At 43.7% G+C, this 21452-nt stretch overlaps 1 protein-coding gene across 10 annotated transcripts in view; it reads right to left on the bottom strand.

Annotated features, from left to right (window-relative positions):
- LOC111849938 (kin of IRRE-like protein 3) overlaps window positions 1-21452 on the bottom strand; it is a 147838-nt gene that overhangs the window by 35375 nt on the left and 91011 nt on the right. For all 10 annotated transcript variants that reach the window (XM_072701397.1, XM_072701401.1, XM_072701405.1 and 7 more), the window contains 2 exons: window positions 17398-17547; window positions 8125-8274 (listed from right to left, as the gene is read on the bottom strand). In XM_072701397.1, the coding sequence (XP_072557498.1) occupies window positions 8125-8274; window positions 17398-17547 (300 nt within the window). The remainder of the gene's footprint in view (window positions 1-8124; window positions 8275-17397; window positions 17548-21452) is intronic.

Below are 21452 nucleotides of genomic sequence, written 5' to 3'. Positions count from 1 at the left end.
TAACCCCAGAACTAGACTAGTAGTAGTAGACTAGTATACTTCAGAAGCAGTCGACATTGTCCAGACAAAGAAACTGAGTCCAGGCTACAGTATGTGGAAATCTCCCAGTCAATCCACTCTGGTTGGGTGAAAAATGGTATATAAGATAAATCGCCATCTGTAGTAGCATCATTAATCAAATCCATCTCCCGTAACATGAGTTGTCAAACAAGCAGAGAGTGGGCACCATGGAAACACACGCCCAACTTCATGGAAGGTCTGACTCATCAGAGCTGGGCACGGGCATTAATACCCTGAATATGGATGAGCCACATTTTAATGCCTGCGGGCAATTTTCTCTTTGGTCTTTGTATGGTCAGTGTAACAAAATGTGATATTGTAGGAATATAGGGAGTCAGTGGGACTCTTTTTTTTCCTAACTGCCTTTTATCTGGCACTCATTTCTGTTACCTTCTGTTTTAAATTACTTATAGCTTTGGCTTTTACTCTTAGTGTTAAATCATTTATAGTTTTGTTTTAATCTCAGTTTTTCATTACTTACTCTCTCTTTTACATTTTTTAAATGTTGTCACCTTGGTCGACACCTGTTGTCTTTTAAATGTGCTGTATAAATAAAGACGACTTGAGTCAGAAGATAATGGAGAAGTTAAGCTGAGAGAAGCCGCACTGCTGACACGTTGAGAACCTTGACATCCTTAAATGTGTCCTGTGCCCGGCTACATGCTACTGACTTGCCTAATCTTAGTAAAATTGGGAGGTGGGTTGTGGGGATGATGTAAAATATGGGGCTGATAGCTAGATTTTGTCCCAATTGACATCAAAAACCTCATGACAACCCTTGTAAAGTGCTTAAACATGTAAAAATCCGACATATTTCTTTACTTACAAGGCATTTTATCTATTTCTGGGATATCTGTATCCACTGAGGTCCCTTACGTGCCTCCAGATTGCTCTTATGCAAAATATGCAAGGGACTGTCCTCATTAGCATGATAAGGAGAGTCCATCGCCATCCCCTGGTGATCTTTAGATCTGTCAATTATGGGAAAACAAACCACAAGTAGGCAATAAGTGAAGACTGACAGATTCGACTTGGTGTGCCTGTTTTCCAGCTGCCCGTATTTCTCTCACAGCTCCGGCCCAGTCCTCCTCTCGAAACTGGGGCACTGAGTGAAACATCCAAGCTACGCCAACTCCAAGGGCTAACAGAGCTCTTTAATCCAAAAAGAACCTCAATGTGCAGTTTTCCTATTCACAAAGTTCACCACCATTTGGCTAAAAAACAGAAAGTGGTTGTGAGCGTTGGTCAGGTCATTACATTTAATTTATCAGACATTTTTATCTAAAGAGACAAACTTTTTCTTAATGTCAAAAAGTCCTTGGAACAAATAGGGGTTAAGGGCCTTGCTCAGGGGCCTGCTGATGTGGCTAATCACAGGATTTGAACCAACAACCTTCTGATCACAGGCACATTGTCCTAACCTGCTGAACCACACACCGCTATTAACTAGGGTATTGTTTTCTCCAGGAGGTTTTGAACAAAACTTTTGACAAGCCTCTGTAGGACAGATGGTGGACTAATGTGATCTATACAGACCAAAGTGTGCAGAGATAATTAGGAAGCGTAGTTACTATGGACCTTCTTAGCCTCATAAAATATTCCTCTGTGCTGCCATCCTTCCTCAGTGTTGTGAAGAACAGTAACTGAGGGCAGGCTTTTAAACTCAGCAGCCATCACCATCACGTTCCTGTTTGCAAATGCGAGTGACCTTAATGGCTCCAAATTAGTGGTCCTCTTCTGTCACCGCATAGATTTCTCACGAGCCGGGCCGAGGCATAGATTGATCGCTTGTCTTCAATTAGTGGCTATCTAAGCAGGAATCTCTCTTCAGCTTGCCCTGTTTACACTTACATTGTTTCTTTGAACTAGCGCCCCTGTTTCCAACAAATGTAAGACACAAGCACACACAAAGACAATATTTTTTTTTTTTTTAAAGTTCAGTCATTTCATGTATCTTGAAGGCACAAGGTCATTTTGTCCTGGGAGAGAAACACAGAAGGAACGGACTAATCTGGGTTTTACTCAAATAAGGTGAACATGGGGTGAGGTCTTTGAATCCCAAACTTTAATCATCTCAGTTAATTCTTCCCTCAGCATAAGTTCGGAAGGAGATTAAGTACACCGTAGAGTGACAAGACTGTGCTGACTGAGTCCCTTCTACGGGGATGTTTTTGGGAAATAAAGCCCAATCCATCCCTCTGGCTTTTTTGATAACAGTCATCGCAGGTGTTGTGACTAATCTCTTATGTACCCTGGGTCACCATTGGATGGAATAGGAGTGGTGGTGGGGGGGGGGGGTGTTTTTCACAAGCTGCTTCATCTCATCCCAACCGTTTGGGTAAGCAATGTCCCCTAGAGTTAATTAGAGCAGCCTGAGGTAAAATGGAAATGCAATAGCTGTCAAAGTGTCAGATAAGGGAGTGAGGAAAAAAGGCATCGATGTAGCGTAATTTATAGCTGAGATGGCATGGAAAACAAAACAGCCAAAATCACACCATGGAGATGAAATGAAGCTTCTGCAACCCCTGGCCCAGCTATTCATGCCCTTCTTTAGGCCAGCGGGACTGGCAGAGTATCATTAGCTTAATCGGGTGGATAAATGACAATGTTCGTCGTGAGTTTCTGATGCTTTGTTTTTTGTTCGTCTTGAGTTTCTGATGCTTTGTTTTTTGTTCGTCTTGAGTTTCTGATGCTTTGTTTTTTGTTCGTCTTGAGTTTCTGATGTTTTGTTTTTTGTTCGTCTTGAGTTTCTGATGCTTTGTTTTTTTGTTTGCTGCAGGATGGATTCCGTGCTGACTCTGGGGGTGTCAGCAGCATGCTCCCCAAGCTATTAGCGGCCTGGCTAAAAGGAGGGGGGGGGGGGGGGGTAAGCGTCGACGCAGCGGCGCGCCGAGAAGGGGGAGAAGAAACCACATAGCTGAGAGTAAAGGAGACGGCGGTGGCAGGCATGCCAGTCACTCTCCGTCGACATCACTTCCGGCAAGATGGCATGCCGTTGGCACCTTGTGGGAGTCTGGACAGACGCCCACTTTCAAAAAACCGTGTGTCACGTGTGTATACAGTACCTTTAGTACCGTTACGTAATAATGGATCCACAGGCTCACTGATGAGAAAGAATGGGCGTTTTTTTAACCTGCACAGGCAAAGTCCAAGATCAATCTTTCGTCCCCAAATATTCAACTGATCCACTCTTCAGACACAATACAAGGAAAAACATCTACAATGTCCTGGCAACAATGGAACAATGAGGAACCTAGATATCACACGGGCAAACAACAATTATCCAATGACAGACTGAAGCACCCCAGCAGCACCCTGGGGCCGGTTCCATCACAGGCCAAGCAAGTTGCCCAGTGAAAGCCGCCCCCTGCAGGCCTGGAAGACCCGTGACGCCCTTGATCTCTGCTTCCCTACTCAGTCTAGCTGACGATGTTTAAGCCACTTATGAAATGGGGCAAGTCTTTGAGACTCACCGCATTTCCCGTATCCATGGCCCTGTTTCTCTTCCACCCCATCCCTCTGCATCCCGCCTTCACACATCTCTACTTTTCCATTATTCTTTGTTCTTGCTCTTGTAGCTGTTCTTTATAAATAAGTCCTTCTATAATTATGTTTTTGCCATGTTAGATGAAAAAAAAAAAATCACACATCAAATGGATAGCTATGTTTTTTTTTTTTTACATCGATTTGAGTTTACACTGCCATACTTCGCTCCAAATAAGTGAAAGTTATTTAAAAAAAAAAACGATTTTTAGTAAGACTGGATCACCCCGCAAAAAAATAGGATTTATTTTTGTTACATTATTAATACCACATAAATTTTTTCTTAGATAAAATTAAAAGGTAATGCGGTGGTCTGGTGTGGATTTAACATGAGTGAGAAAAACTGACTTTTGTAAAGGGTTTATGTCGAGGTGACTTGCTGGTTGCTCTTTTAAGGAATGACCGGAATTTTCCGTAATGTTGCAGTACTACGTGCTGTATAGTGAGGTAATGGCTACGTAGAAAGCAACACTCTAGAAAGAAAGCGGGATGAAAATAAACCAAGTGAAGAGGGGATCAGACCCTCATGGTACTTGGGTATTACTGAATTTTTTCTATTAGCTTGTCCTTTTTCCCCAAGTAATAATTAAAGCTTCCATTTTTCACAGACCTTTTGAAAGCTAGTTGAAAAAGAACATCTGCGCTTTGTCCGACACATTCGCGTCTTTCTCCTTTTGTTTATTTATTTACACGAAGATAGATGTCTTGTTATATTGCTTCATTAGGAACTTTTATAACTGATGGTTTTTCCAGGGTCAAGCTAAGAAGGAACATCACTCTTCATGCCTTCACTGACCTTGATGGAGAGCAGTTACCATAGATGGCTTGTTCCTCGAGACGCTTTTATGAGGCTTCGAGACAACAACTTCAATTCAGACAGCTCAAAGCTGTCCTTCGCTTTTTGTGTTAGGGCTTCAAGAGCAGCAGAAATGTTTATTTTCAGCAGTGTCGGTCTGTGGTTCCCTTCCTGGATCAGCCTCAACTTTGTAAAGCATAACAAAAGTGTAGCAAACATAACTCACTAACAAACCAGTAAAGTGTGTAGACGTTTAGAATTTTAGAATTAGACTTTTCTTTTTTGCAAGAAGGAACAATCATTAGCAGCTTAAGGGGTCATCTTGGTTTAGTCACAACTGCGATATTTTCAGGGCAGAACTAAAAGTAAAAGAAAGTGTGGCCTGCCGCTCTTGCTGAAGTCCCTACCCGTCTCATATTATGCAGGATTGTCCCCTACTGGAAACTAAAATGCTATGTCCCATTTTGAACCAATACGGGGTCGTATTTTCATACCAATCATCAAACAATCCGCACCATTTTCCCCACCCTGCTTGCCAAATGTAATCTCTGGGGACTTGTGTGGGGGGCAGCATCCCTAACCTCTTCAGATAGATAATGGTGACCCCAGCTGTCACCATGCGTCAAGTGGGCTGAAGAGGTGGGCAGAAAGCACGCGATACGAAAAAGGACGAGAAAAACATGCCGGAAATTGATCAGGCAGAAGGAGGCTGTGCTTGAGCACCAAGGCCACACCCACTTTGGCGTTAGGACCCCCCGAACCTTGCACTCCGCAATTTGCCACCTTTCTGTGCTTTGGAGTCCATCCACGGACAGCTACAGGGCGCCGGACTGTTTAAGAACTGTAACGGAATGTGCAGCGATTCCTGAGAAAAATCCAGTTCTGGGATTAACGTGAGGTCGATTTCCGTTAGCCCGGATCCTCGAAAGAGAGACACGGTTCCAGATGAAGGAGTGCTGAGTTGAATTAGCATTTCCTGCCATGCAACAGGGAAATAATGCAAATGACTGGAGACCGTTTTGTTAGTGAGAAAGGCATGTGTCCTGGGTACTCCGACAGGCAGGAACACCCGATGTTTTCAGTCATTAATTTCATTGCAGGGAAACATAATCTTCTCATTGCTGCGTCACTCTAATTAGTATTAAGCTTGACATTGAGTGAAAAAGGAAAGAGATCTGACCCATCAGTTTCTTTTAGAGTTAATCTGTTGCAAAGTAAATATTATCTAATGAGCCATTTGGAAAGCTCAGTTACAATTGATTGCTTATGTATGTATTACAACATGTCGTATTACTTTGCATGCTTTTAATGTTGCCTTTCATCTCGTTCAGCACTGGTATCAGTAAAGACTATGGCCACGCTGGGAATTAACATGAAATCGGATGGGGGTAAACTAAAACCCGTACACAAGCAAATTATGGAAATGGGCACTGTCTCTTTAAGAACTCTCCAGGTGTCGAAACAAGTGAGCTCAACAACGGGGTCACCTGTGGAGAAGCAGAGCTGTTAGGGCTGTCTGTGTCCAGTTAAATAGTAATGAAGAGAAACAGCGGTCCAGACTCTGGCTTACTTTGGACCTCAGGACACTGCAGGTCTATCTGTCACCTCTGGCATTTCAAAGTTCAAGTTTACAGGCTTTGCTACTGTACTGGATGGGGAATAATTAGCCCCCAGGGCTCCTTGTTTCATATCTTTCTCTTACCTGCACAGAATCCCAATTCAACACTCCCACCACCAGGGGGAGACACAAGCACTAGTGCTGCTCAACAGGTTCAAAGATGACTGATCATTTTTGGGGTATTTTGGAGTCCTTGTTGGACTACTGTGCCTGACTCAAAATAATGAACATCCTACAAACACTATTCATAAGAAAAAATAAAAACCTGTGCTTGTTGTGGTATCTGAGATGGCGGCACACGGGTACAGTGGCTTCATGCTCCCCAGAGAGGTTTGTGGCCACGGGATTAAATGACAAAAAAAAAAATTAAAATTATGAATCTTGAAAAATAATAATTTTACCAGTAAGAATGTGAGTAATTACCTTTATATTATAAAATGTTCAATTAGAAAATAAGTTTTAAAGAACCTATTTACTTCTTATGGATCCTTTTTTTTTTTCCTTTTTTACGAAAATAGCAGGCGTAACAATGGGAAAGAGCTAAAACACTAAAACAGGGTTTAAGAAATTCAAAACCTTCCCACCATTTCCCAGTAACAGGCTGCTGGTTAAAACATCTCAGGGTCACGGATGGTTAGGCCAAGGTAGTTTACCTGGATGTCATTAAGTAGGTAGGAACAAGACTGCACTGTGATTCTCCCAGAATTGTTAATAATCGATAAGCATCTCATCAGTATTGACAGCAGCGGGGGGGGGGGGGGCTAGCGCCACATCGCCGGAATATTAATTACATCACAGCTAGAGAACTCCTGAAATCTATTTTTTTGGTCTTTTGGAATGAATCCAGTGGTAAAGAAAGGTGTAGCGTACAAACCTGAACAGCAATCTGTCTTCCTTAAGTGGCCAAAGCAAAACAAACAAACAGCACCCCTGTATTTATAATTAGTAATTTTAATGAACCTTAAATCACTAACCTTTTCCCTTGCCTCCTAGTCACTATTTGACTAATGTTCCAGGTGAGTGATGGGACAATGAACTGATGGAAAAAGGAAAAAAAAAAAAAAAAAAACGAACAACCTTTGTTGTTTTAACAAAGGAAATGGATTAATGGTAATATTCTAGAATCTTTCACCAGATCCAAAACAATGTAATTAAATCAGGGCTTAATCAATCAAGAACAAATCAGGGAGGGGCTGTCAGAAATGTTACGAGTCTCAGAAATTCAGGAATCATAAAGGGAAGTAGATGAATCAACACAGAACAACAGCAGTATAGGAATTTATGATAATTGGCTGCCCCCCCCCCCCACAACTAGGGTGGGGGCTGACGTGAATAACTTTGGGTCTCAATTTCTCTTCCTCCGTTTTTCCTCCCATGACTGGCTCCCCTAGCTAACGATCGTTAGTTTCACTTTTCATTAGAGGGAATCGATGAAGCAGCCGGCTCGCTTGTAGAGAGGACAATCCCCTGCATGGATCTCCCTTTCTTTCTACTTGGCTTACCAAGCTCTGTCACTTAACCTCCTGACCTGATCTGCAGAGAGGAGAGATGGGGGGCGCAGAGGAGGGGGTCAGGGCAAGTACAGAACCGCAATGTGGAATAGATAATGATAGAAGAGAGGGCTGACTTCCAAAGACACCTGCTCTGCGAGCATGTTGGTAACGTTGCAGGAGAGGGAGCACAGAAAGATCAGGAATATAAGTGAAGGAGAGATGGACATGAAAAATCAGGAATATCAGCTGAGGAATGAAGATGAAAAATCAGGAATATCAGCTGAGGAATTTGCGATCAGTTGAATGGTGAAAATACCATGAAAGATGGATCATAAAGCAAGTCTAATCAAAAGGTTTTGAGAAAACTGAGGTTAGCAATGAATTTATCGCTAGCAGTGTCTACAGTCAGTCATTAAAGATTGATAAACCAGGGTGTGTTTATAATTCTGACATTTGATATGGTTACTTTGAGAGCAAAAGCATTCATAAGGATGAATGTTGAAGGTCAGTATCCAACGATGTGCAGGATGGTGTGGCTTGCTTGTGTGTGCTGAGAGTGACCGCGTCCACTTCGATCAAACTTATGGTGATGAGCTGTGCTTAGGGCAACTCACCAAGCACAGTGAGACGGGCGGGCCTCGACCTCATGGCGGCTTGTATGGCTTGGCACTCAAAGACCGCGTCATCCATCAGCTCCACCCGCTGGATGCGGAGGTGGTGCTCTCCAGATCCGTGGTCTCCGATCACCGAGTAACGAGGGTAGCCTAGAATACAAAACCAGACATGGATCACCAGGTCACTCTCAGGTTCCCTGACCACCATTATCATCGATCATCCTCAGTGGTGCATCAATCGGAGGCTAAGGCTTCTACAAGGTTCCTTCTCTACACACCAGTGACTTCGTTTTTCTTCTGGGATCGAGAATCACCCTTTTTTTTAATATTCCATAAAAAGCACAATGAAAAAATATAGAGTACTCTGCAACTTGTCTTCTTTCCACACTATAGACAAGCAGGCCATGGTGGCTCATTTTGGTTAGATCCTGTTGGCTGCACAGTGGAGGAACACCTTTCCAGCATGACCTTCACCATTAGTCCACTGGTAAGCCAAACGAACAGGCCCACACATGCTCTCAGACAGAATAGCAGAGCTGTCTTTGAAGACTCGGGCCGAAAAGACAGAAGAGGGACTTTGAAAGTGCTACACGAAGGAAAATCAAATGAAACAAGGTTTAACAAAGGAGAGCAGCTCCTACACCAGGGGTCTCCAACTCTGGTCCTGGAGAGCTACTATCCAGTAGGTTTTCTGTCCCACTTGGCTTCTGATGCTCCTGGTATTTACCTGAGAACAGCTGTGGCTCATCAGAAGCCGGGTATGATAGAAAACCTACTGGACGGTAGCTCTTGTCCTACACAAACAAATAAACTAGGGTTGCAAATTTGTCACCAATTCGACAAGCATGATCACATTTTCCCAATGGCATGGCACTCCAAGACGCTTAAGCGGTCTGAAGTGGACTAACCCAGTGGTTTCTACAGGTCATTCTAACTATTGATCTGTACAAAAACAGCTCTGGAAAAAAAAATAAGATACTACTTTCTCTTTTTAAAAAAACTGCATTCTTAAATTCTGATTTAATGCAGTTTCTACTGGCAGGACGTTACACTGCGAGGCAGGTTGCTTCCAGGCTCACTGGCAGCACTGGCAATAACCAAAAACCAGCCAGGTGGAGGGCAGAAGTAACTTTCTAAGATGACCGTCAACTTATCTGGCAGTGCCTCATAAACCTGAGGATGACCTCAAGTGACCTTCAAAAAGAAGCCCTGAAAGACACGGAAAACAAGGAAGAAGCCCTTCATCAATTAGAAGCAGGGAAGAGCCAGGTTGCAGTTTGCAAAAAAAAATATATTTTACACAGATTTTACACAGACACATTTCACTGAAATGAGTGAAAATAAAAATGTTGCTATGGTCTCTTAAATTTTTCCAGAGCTGTAAATGGCATATGTGGGGTTTTAGAATAGAATTAGAATGCAACTTTGATCATACTGTTAAAGATACTTCTAATAATATAAATTTTAATACACAGTCACTTTTCAGCATAAAATTAATTCTGAACAGATAGCTGTCATCGGGAGCCGCAGATGGCAGGATAAATGACCTGACTGTGTCACTCCAATCCTGAAAATAACCACCCTCACCTCAAATAGACAGTGCTTCAGAAGCCTGTGTTTTCCGACACTGGGTTTGACTGCTTTGTGAAGAGAAAGCGGGAGTCATAAAATTAGATGACTGAGCCTGAAATGCCTCCCCCTGCTATATGGTAGGTTACTGAAACTGTATTACTGGCCTAAAAAATGAAATTTCATGTGAGGAAAATGGAGCATCAGTAAAAGCAGGAGTACAAATCACATTTAGCCAAAGCTATCAATTGACTTGAACTTTCTGTCTCTTAATCCTTTTCTAATTAAAAACATTCAAAATGACTCAAAGCTATATATAACCTCAACGACATAATCCAACCGGGAAAAACATAGTGAGACCAAGAGAAATATACTGCTCTGAAATTTAATTAGAAAGTGAAGAAAAATCAATAGCAAGCAATATTGAAAGAAAAAAAAAGACGAATCCCCAAGTTGAACTATATCTGTAGGACACAGATCTTTTCACCCATAGCCACCAAAATTTAATCAGCATACCCAACTCATAAAACTGACAGTGCTTACAAAACTATATGTACACAACTCGGAAACCAGTAGAGAAACGGTTGAACCCACATCCCGCAAGACGTCTTCATCATGCCCATCACAGATCCATAGGCTAAAGAAAAAAAGATCAATAATATGGTGAGGACTGGGAGGCTTGGGTACAGTATGAACATTATTTGCTACTCGTTCACACTAATTGTAATTATAGAGTACTGTGCAAAAGTACAGAGCACCTGAAGGGACCTTTGCAAAAAAAAAAAAGATGTTACTTTCGTGTGCGCACAGGAATACTTTTGCGTTTGCATGCAAAAATAAGAGCATTTTATTTTTTGCACAGGTTCCTTCAGGTGCTCCATACAAAAGTTTAAGGTAGTCACAGAAAATCTTTGAACTGATATTGTTGCCGTAAAAATATACGTCTCACAAATTATGTTAACGTAGTCGTTTCCAAACCTCTCTGAAAATCATCCCAGGAGCTGCAGCAACCATCCAAAACACCCATGTATGTTTTTTTTTTACTTTGTATCACCACCACCTTCAATGGCTGATCAATACGTAACTGACTTTTTGTTTTTTACTAATTCGATTAATTAACTAATTGAGCTGGTGCAGAAATGTAACCAATACTTGAAATAGCAGAGGTGCCCCTGAGGAGAGGTTTGGGAACTGATGTGGTGTTGTAACATATATATGATGAGGTGTTATAACATATATATGATGAGGTGTTATAACATATATATGATGAGGTGTTATAACATATATATGATGAGGTGTTATAACATACTGTATATATGATGTGGTGTTATAACATATATATGATACGGTGTTATAACATATGTGTGTGTGTGTGTGTGAGCGGTCCCCATAAGGATATGTTTACCCTACATGTGCGTGTGTGTGTGTGTGTGTGTGTGTGTGTGTGTGAATGAGCGGTCCCCATAAGGATATGTTTACCCTACATGTGCATGTGTGTGTGTCAAAACCACTCCCTCACTCAGAAGCACCCACCTCGTCTCTGGGTGATACTCTTTTGGGGGACACAGCACCTCTACATTATTTTTACTTCTGCTGTCATTTGATTTGTGAAAAATGGACAACTGAGTGCCCTGCCATCGAGCGATCGCTCTCCCAAGATATCGTCAGCTTAACTACACGTCCAGAGCCACAGAAGAAGGTCACTGGTACTATGAGGAGCCTCAGATCACAATCAGTCAGATATTCTATTTGAAGCAACAATGAGCTGTCAGTTGCTCCCTGGCAAACAGAGATATGGTAATAAAAGTAATATAAATTCTAGATGGAAACCTCTTTGTACCAGGCCCACAAATTATTTTTATTGATACTGAGCACACGGACACGGAATATTGAAATATGCTTTGGTGACAAACGGTATGAAATTTATAGTTTAATAAGATGGAGAGTGGTTTATTTTACAGTACTTTACAGGAGGGATAAAATCCACTGGTTGTAAAGCACTTTAAATATCTATTAGAGGAATTTACACCGTTGGCTCTTAAGCACAGGGAATTTCTCCATGGGAGTTCAGGAAAGGCTGCGTTTGATTAGAAAAGCCTTACCGGTACCCTTCAGGAGCCCTCAAGATGAAAATCAAAAATACTTATTGGGCAAAGCGCTGTCTTATTGTTCGGATTCTCAAAAGGTTTGGCAGTGAATGGCTTTTCGTCAGTGTTTTACTTTTTGCACTTTTTTCACCTGATCTCTGTGCTACATCCAAGTAGCGTTTCGCAGAGTCTCAGTGGGCAGCGTGAAAGTGGGTTCACCACAACGCACATCAAATCCAAATCGCACATCGAATCCACATCGCCCAAAGGAAATCACTGTTTCGCACAGCATGGGTCATGTGGTATATCAGAGTTAGCATGGACAGCAAGAATGTTCTTTGATCCAGTGCTTGGCGCATTGGCCCTGACCTACAGAGACCATAGCCTACGATCCGGACTGAATCCCAGAAGTATTTGCTAGTTTTGGTAAAATGACTACTGATGAACATATTCCAGTTTTGCATACCTCTTGCTGAGAGCGAGCGGAAAAAACTTAATTTAATGTGATGAGGTCAAGGGCTGTTCATGCCGAAATGGGATCCCTGTAGGTAAATTCTGTGATAGGTCAGGATAAAGTCCAAACTAAATACATCAATAATTAAACAAATCCAGTAGAGGCATCTCAGCGAAATCCATAAAATGGAATAAATACAGATTCAGGCAGTATGACCAGCGAAGGATTTGCGAAGCGGCGGATATACTTTGCTCTTCAAGGTATCTCTTTGATCTTATACCTTTTCTAAAATTTCTCCCAAGTTTAGAGCATCCACTGCGCATCAGTTCGACATGATCAGACTGGTGCAGATTAATATGCAGGCTCACCCAGCCAATGGCATCGTGACATCACTATGGACACAAAAACTGACATTTGAACAGCAGCGGGAAAGCTTTCCGGAATATAACAATTAATATCCCAACCCTGTCAGCAAAATAACTATCTCCCAACACGTTAAATGCTAATAGATTTTTCAGTGGGCCGATTGATTCGTCAGCAGTGACATAAACCAGGGCGTGTTACACAGAACCGATGGCCATTAATGTTATTTACTGACTGCAGTTAAGTTTGATCTCACCACCATTAAACTGAAAGCTGACCTCACATAACCTCTCTGGACCATTTTTTTCCCCGACTTTACATCTGGCTCCCATTTCATGGGCAAAGCTGTAGAGATCAGGCCCCACAAAGGGCACTGGTCAGAGAATGGCTTTCTTCTCTCTCGTCCCAAACTCCCAGCTGTCTGGTAGAGTCTGACCCCAACATTAATCTTCCACCTGATCAACACCAACATTACCAATTCTTTGCCGTGACCCTTGTTTAATGTTTTTACTATGTAATTTCACCAGGATCAGAGATTAAAAGTGATATGTGGGAATATAAAATGCATAGGGCAGTAATAGACAGTAACTCTCCCCTCAATGGGAAAATGAGGGGTACTTCATGGTCTATTAAAGTGAATGGGATCCAATGAAGCAATGAATGATAATTGGAGTTTTGTAGCACTGCTGTCTGAATAGTTAGACTCAAGGACTTCACTAAAAGCCATGGTGTCCTCACCCAGCTTATCATGGCACTTTGCTGGAAATGTATTTATATCAGAGTTGGAATTAAGTTGAGCTGCTTTGCAAAACAAATACATATCACAGTATCCCAAATCTACATATATATATATATAATAAATAATATCATGAGAGGGTACTGAATGGACGTTGGACTGTAGGGCTGTGCTGGACTGTAAGGCCTCCTCTAGCTCCTGTGCCATGCTTTGAGGCAAGACCAGCAGGGTCAGCACCTTGTAGAGCAATGGAGGAGAAGTAGGACCTGTGGATTGTACAGTCGAGCACCACGGAGAGAGGTGGAGGAGAGGTACTGTAGGAGTTGTGGAACGTACAATTCAGCACCACGGAGAGAGATGGAGGACCGGTAGGAGTTGTGGAACGTACAATTCAGCACCACGGAGAGAGATGGAGGACCGGTAGGAGCTGTGGAACGTACAATTCAGCACCACGGAGTGAGATGGAGGACCGGTAGGAGCTGTGGAACGTACATTCAGCACCACAGAGAGAGATGGGAGTGGAGAAGAGGCATTAGGGGAAGAGTATTCCCAGAATGTGTCAGGTGAAGACGTCCCATGTTCTTGCCCTCGTCTAGGTGGAGGTCTGAATGACCCTCAGCATGCCCTCTCTTGAATAGCCTTTAACCACCCTGGCCTAGTCTTTACCCCTCTCTCTCCCGGTTCCCTTAGGACCCACACCTGTTCCAGCTCTTGAGTCACAGGTCCACTTCCCATTCGTACCAGACCTTATGCTCCATGATTATGACCTTCCTCCTGAATTCATGATAAGCAGAGAAGAGTAGATGTTGAAGGGAAGTGAGTTTCAGCTGGTCTTTATACACCATTGTGTGATTGCACGATTTTATCAGTGAATGGGAACCAAAAGTTTCCTTCAAAGTCTGGTTCAGTCGTGCTTAAAAGCCATCATTAATGTCATTTTCTGCATTCCGTCTGCCCTCTAAAAGCAGAGACATCGGTCCTGACCAGACATGGTAAAATTACGATCTGTATGAAAATCCTATTAAATAATATTGTGAAGCTTTCAGCTTTTGAGGGTCTCAGGTGGGAACAAAGGTGCTAATTTTGCTAAATATAATTGCATAATGTCCATATTTAACGCCTGTTTTTTTGGGCACCAGTGTGGCTGTATTATGCCCTGTTGACTCAACAGTCGATTTGCATTTTGTCTAAAATCCTGCCTCTCTGACATTACTTGAGCTTAGATTGCACCGATTTCAACCCTTGAAAAATGTATAACCCTCGAATGTTTACCGTGATCTATCAATGGGGCGGCACAGCTGGAGAAGGTCTTTGTCTCCTGTCTTGATGAGGATGTATGAGTTGTTGAAAGAGAGTTATTCATGCCCAGGGGCCCCGAGAGTTAAGACCTTACTCCATTCAGAAACCCTAATAGACCCCCCCCCCCCTAGACTTCACCAGGGAATGGCAGGGAGAGAAGGACAATATTAAATAATACTTATATGGATCCTAATGAATTCCTAAAGACAACGTGTGTCACAGACAGCAAACGATGTAAAATAGCCCCATTAAAGGTAATGAATCCATCAGAGCGGGAATGGATTAGCTTTTATAGCAGATCAATAGTGGGGAAATTGCTGTGAAGGGGAGGAGAAGACAGTGATTCATACCGGCAGGGTGTTGCACCTGCATGTTGGGGGGGTCTCTGACCAGAACCCAGGCCAGTAAGTCAGGGGCAGAGGAGGGAGAATGAAAGGGTGTGTGTCTGTGTCTGCATGTACCTCTGAGCTCCACGGGGGGGGCAAAAAATAAATTCTGCCTCTTGCACGTTAGTAGCTGTGCCACCAAAAGCACTCTTCCCCCGCCGCGCGTGTGCTCGCCGACGGCCAATTCCCGCCGATCGCCTTTGATATGCAGACTGTTAACGCTGCCGCTACGGGCCGTGAATATTCATGAGGGCCACTTGCGTATTGGTGAGACGTTGACTGCCTGTCCGGCTCTTTAATTAAAATTATATGAACGAAACGGAGGGGGATTGCGGGAGAATGAGGGACCGATAGGAATCAGCCGCCTTTGTCTTCTGATTTAATAGACTGTATAGTGATAGATTTATTCAAGTTTAATCACTGTTCTCCTAAACAGATCAGCCACATGCTAAACAGCCTGACCCATGTTCCTCACTGGGGCAGTGTGTAGCGCAGTGGGCTAGCGGCCTGTCCCCGTGTCTGCAAGGTCGTGGGCTCGATTCCTGTAGCTGGCAGAGCAATAATATCACTGCTGGACCCTGGAGCAAGGCCCTTAACCCAAACTGCACCAGGGGTGCTGGAAGCTCACTGACCCTGCACTCTCACCCCAAGAACTCACTCTCATCTGTATAAATACACGTATGTCTGTGTCTCTCACAAAGAGCAAGATGGCTTATGTGAAAAACTACCAAAATTTCCCCATGGAGATGAATAAAATAGTGCTATTCTATCTATATCACTACCAGAGGGCTTTCATTGTGTATAGTTACATTGTTTACTATCCAAATAAAGCATAGTGGCTTACCGTTTTATTCTGGAAGCCCACAGAAGAGGTTAGAACAGCAATTCCGCCTGTATTGAGCTTTTAGTCATAGTTCCATTGGGTGATCTAATGATTTTTAAATGTCTGCCACTCGTAGGATATAGGTTTGCCTGTGCCTGTGGTCCTGGGTCCTCTCCAGACTTTAGCAGTTGTTGGAGAGCATTGGTCAGATTTTTTTTTATCATTCATCTTAGCGCCCCACGGTGTGTTTGAAGCTGCCTCCCCCTCCATCTGTCTTTACGGCTTCGTTATAATTCTCCTCAGCCACTGGCCCCGCAGTAAAGCGTGAAGCGCCGTCGATTCCGTGACGGAAGACCCGTGGAGGCCGCTCCCCCCCCCCCTCTCACCCGGGACTTCTTTTGTCTCTCCTCGGTAACCCCTCCCCCCACTCCACTGCTCCCCCTACTAAGTATCCAACTCATGGGGTGCAGATAAATGGGATAAAAGAAACGTATTTAATAGGATGTTTAATTAAGTAGAGTGATCTCTGACTAGGGGCAGCCATTGAAGAACAGGGGGCAACAGACCAGGGAACCTCTCACACAAGGTCTATTTAAAGACATGGATTCTAACAGGCTTCTACCTTGCAAGTACCCAGTGAGATTAATCTCTCATTTTCAGGAAACAGGTCCTAAGATAGTTGGTAAAAAGAAAAAAAAAAAAGAACTGAAGACCAAAAAAAGCGAAGAAATACTGGTGACAACCACTAGAGCGGCGATATGCATCCATTCCTTAAACATCTAGTAATATTCCAAAGCCTGCAGATGTTTCAATAAATCATGTTGTGATTAAAAATCGAGGTGGGTGTTCCTCCCACCCTCCTCCTAAAAAAAGCTTCCAGTTTAAAAGGCAGTAAATATTTATATAAGGGGAAGATTAAAGACAGCGGTGCCCTCTATGGATATTCATTGGCTACTATGAATATGGATTAGTTGTCAACATTAGGGGAGAGATCTGCTGCCTCATACAATGACAGTACGGCAGTGTTGCTCAAAATTAAACCATTAACATAATTATTTAAGGACACGATAATTAGCACAGAGCTATTCATTAAAACCTGTTTACTAGGTGCCGTCATTAAAACATGACCAGCCCTTCAGAATTCATTTTTGCCCCTAGCAGTTAATTTATGTGCCAAGTGTTATTACACTTGTGCAGTTCAGACGAGTAGTTCTTTGTGAAGCGCTAATTTGGCTTAAGTTAATCTTTTGTGTAGGTAATCCTCAAAGTCGAATCCTCATGAGGTTTGGGAAGCTGCTATCGGCGGATCAGGTGGGCTCTCCGAGGACATGCGGAGTGCTTTTAATTCATGATTAACTTTAAATGAACATCCCGGTGTTGCAGCCTCCCATGTTAGCGTACCTGCTGATTGACACGTCGTTGATGGGGATCCAGAAGGAAACAAGAACAAAAATATACAGAGTGAAATGAATTGCTCTTGGAGGACTGAAGAGGACAGGAAGAGCCTGGCGTGTGAGTGAGTATGAGGAGTGAAGAGCACGACAGCTCGGAGCTACCTGAGAGGTCTCGGCCGACACCCAGAGCAAGCCCGTCCTTGATCCAGAGCACGACGCCATGGTAACCGGGGATGGAGCAAGGCAAGGTGACTGGCTGGCCAGCCACCACCACCAGGTCCTGGGGCTGCTGCGAGAACATGGCCAGGCCTCCTGGCGGAAAGAGGAGAGACATTCGTCAGCAACACAGAATAACAGGGGTGGCGGGGAGGGGGCGGGGCACTTTCCTGCTTCATCCTGCTAAATTATCCTCCTTTTGCTTCAGTCCTGATGCCCCCGTGCACCGCCGCGGTTGTGTTTATAACGCGATCGTCTTCACACAAAGCACTGTGAAAGTTCTGCCGCATCAGCCACAGTGAAATTCATTTTTGTCCACATCTTCACAACTGTGTCACATCTCTGTAACATTTCCTTAGTATGTTCGGTTTTGTTGTTTTTAAATGGTTTTAAAGGTAATTACTGAGATTTAATTACCAAAAAAGGTAATCTATAGCCGTTATTTTGCCTCAGCGGAACCTTAGGAGGCTGGGAGGACAGAGGATCATATTGCTCCTGTATAATGTTTCCCTCCGCTGAATTATTACATTAGTAAACACATCAGTCATCGACCCCCTTCCCGAATCTGGCGGGGATTGACAAATGGCTTGTTAAGGGTTGAGCGTGAAGTCTGCTGATTGATTTATGATGATTTTTGTTAACGGAACCCCACTGCAGCGCGTGGAACTCTTATTAAATCAACGCCACAGAATACGCACGCCGAATCCTTAAGCGATGCCGTCGATAAAGTCGCCGCTGGCTTTGCCCTACTCTTGCTGAAAGTCCTGCGTCTGCCCGCTGCCCAGCAGACTAACTTGTTACATCCCATTTTTGATTCGCTCTGATGATTCTTTCATCCCAAGCTATTTTAATAAGTTAAAAACTGCCTAAATTACACTATAAATCGTAGAACGTAAAAGGCAGCGTTTTAGCTGATCTGCTATTGGTGATCTTGGTCCATCCATCCATTTGCTGACCTCTTATCCTAGCAGGGCTGCACGGGGACCTGGAGCCTACGAAAGGCAGCCATGACCATGAATATGTTATGGGCAATTTAGAGATGCCAAATAATCTTATGGCACTGTGCGGGAAAACTGGAGTACCCAAGGGAACACTTCTAAAGCACGGGGAGAACATACATACTCCACCCACACACAGAGCAGATGTGACATTCGAACCTCCAACTCTGGAGAAGTAAGACAAACTTGAATCCCGTTTACCACATTTCCTCGGGCCTCATCCCTTTTTTATGCAGTTACTACTGTACGTTCCAGTTAAATGTGTCTCACATAACAATATATGGAATCTGTTAATGAAAGATGTCGGTTTCTGTTTTTCAGCTCCTCCTCAGTCAGGAATGATATCGTTTAAAATGCCAGCACAGGCTTTAATTGATCTGGCGTTTGAAATATCTCAGCGCTGGCAGGTTTAACGCCGGCCTCCTCTTCGGCAACGAATCGTCAAACCCTCCTGCTGTCAAGGTAACAAATTAGACACATCATGATTATTTTAAAAAAGTTTTTCTTCCTGTGATGTGCCTCCATTGGTGATTATTAGTAGACGGCTTTGGGTAATTATTTTGATTATCACTAACAGCCCATCACAATAAATATCACTGGCAGTCTGTGACTTAAGTGGGCTATTCCCCGTGTGTACTGTAGAACCCTAGGTGTTTTCTTCAGTCTGCTGTTATTTTGTGCTGAACAGCTCCTACCTGTAAACATTCACCCAGTGCTGGTGGTTAACAGGCTTGGTTAAAGTTGGCACTGATTATACAGGAGGCACAGTTGCACAGTTGCATCAGTCTGCTTTCCACACCAGTGGGCGCAGATGGGAGTGGGGGGCGGCATTACGGCAGAGCCGAGAATTTACTCATCATCTTCTCACTCTCTCGGCCGTGGGCCTAGTCGAGTGCCACGTGAACCGGGGAACGTGCTGTGAAAATGTGCTGCTGCTGGTGATTCTGTGAAGGACGGCCATTCGGTAACATCACACACAGCAGGAAGAAACACTATTATTATTATTTCCAGGATAGGCCCCAGACTCACTGTGACCCTATATTCCATACAGAAAACATATTGAGGATGATGGTGATGATATTTGGTAACACTTTACATTGACTGCACCTTTATAATGCATTCATAGAACATTCATAGCAGCATGTAAGTATACATTATCATCCTATCATACCTTAACAGCTTTACTGTGCATTAAAAACAAACACTATGTGATTACACAATTATAATGTTTGTTATTGTCATATAATGTTTGTTATTAATGTATATTAAAGCTGTTAAGGTATGTTAGGATGTTAAGGTGTACTTACATGTAGCTTATGAATGTTCCATGAATGTTCTATGAATGCATTACGAAGGCATTATGAAGATACAGTTACTGTAAAGCACTATCTATTATCAACACAGCAGCAGCAACAACAAAAACGAAAAAATAATAATAATAGTGGTACAGTGATTAACACTATGACCTCACGCCTCTGAAAATTCGAGCCACTGTCCTAGGTCTACATGTGTGCAGTTCACATGTTCTCCCCATGATGTCATATTGTTTCCTCTGGGTTCTCCGGTTTCCCCCACAGTTCATAAACATTCTAAGGTAGACTGGAGTCGTAGGAGAAGTGGGTATGGGTAATGGATGGATGGATAACGTCATCTTATTAGCAGATATGCCAAATGCCTTGCCTTGCTTTGAGGTGGGCTCACATGATAGACCGAGATCCTTTGTAACGATGCCTTTTTAATCGTGATAATCGTCAGTAAAGAGGATGAGCATGCAGGCAAAGCTAGATGCCTGAGAAAATGGCCGCTGTGTTTGACTGGGGTGTCCTCTTGAGGGAACATTGAGATTTTTCTCCCAGGGTCTGCCTGTCTGCAGCTCGCAGCTCAGGTTAAACTGAGGAGCCCTGAGCCTCTTCGTATGCAGGACACACGCCCAACTTATTCAGACACATGTGGTCTCCCTGTGGCTAGTCTGTGTGTTTTGCAATCCTTCAGAAACCGGCAAAGAAAAAGACCAGCCACTTGCACGGACGGCTTTGCCTGTGGAAGCTCTGTTCACGGAACACCTTGTGTTTGGCCTGAGGGTCGCGGTGGCTGTCTCCATCGAATGGACTCTCATTACTATGAGTCAGGCCACTGGGTGATCTGTTAGCTTGGGGATAGCATGGATCTGCTTCCTGTCACTGCCTTGGGCTCTACCGGACACCTGAATGTTAAGCATACTGGGGCAGATTCAATTCTCAGTGTATACCATCATCATAATAATAGGCATCACTGATACTCTTCCTGGGCAAGAATTATCAACATCGCTCGGTGTTCAACATGGGCTCCCCCCCCCCCCCCCTCCGTTTCTTGATGCACCTGCATGCCATAAACTCGGCTCAAACTATCGCAGGCGGGACCATGCTGTGTCGTGCTAATCCTGGCTCAATGAAGATGTCACCTGGGCTGTCACCGAGCACCTGTGACATTCGCCTGGAAGGTAAACACCGCAGGTGATATGATGTCCCACTGCATGCTTCTGAAGATTCCAGAGGGCCATTTAACACCACCCTGGGCTTCCCGCCTGCCCCCTCCGTTGACCCGTCACATGCCACCAGCACCTGAGCTCAGAATTTCCCCCCATGCTCCAACTGGCTGTCTAATCACTGCAGATGGGGCCCTCACAAAGGACCATACCGCCCCCCACCCAACCCAATAATTCCTACAGAGACTGCTGGAAACTATTTCACAGGCCTTGATCGGGAAACTATTGGACAAGGGGTGTGAGGACAGGTGGCGGAGAAGCCCGGTTTGGGTTATCTGCAGAAAACGCACAATATCAAATCCAGAATACTGTAATGTGCTCTTTCTTAAAATGACCATTTGTCTTTCAGTAACTTGCGAACATTCCAGCCCTGCCACATTCCGCATAACCCTAACCCTAACCCTAACCCTGCCACATTTCGCATAACCCTAACCCTAACCCTGCCACATTCCGCATAACCCTAACCCTAACCCTGCCAC

This window comes from Paramormyrops kingsleyae, chromosome 17, assembly GCF_048594095.1.
Source record: "Paramormyrops kingsleyae isolate MSU_618 chromosome 17, PKINGS_0.4, whole genome shotgun sequence".
NCBI classification, from domain to species: Eukaryota; Metazoa; Chordata; class Actinopteri; order Osteoglossiformes; family Mormyridae; genus Paramormyrops; species Paramormyrops kingsleyae.
The sequence above is the reverse complement of the archived record's forward strand: the minus strand, read 5'-3'. Positions and strand labels throughout refer to the sequence as shown.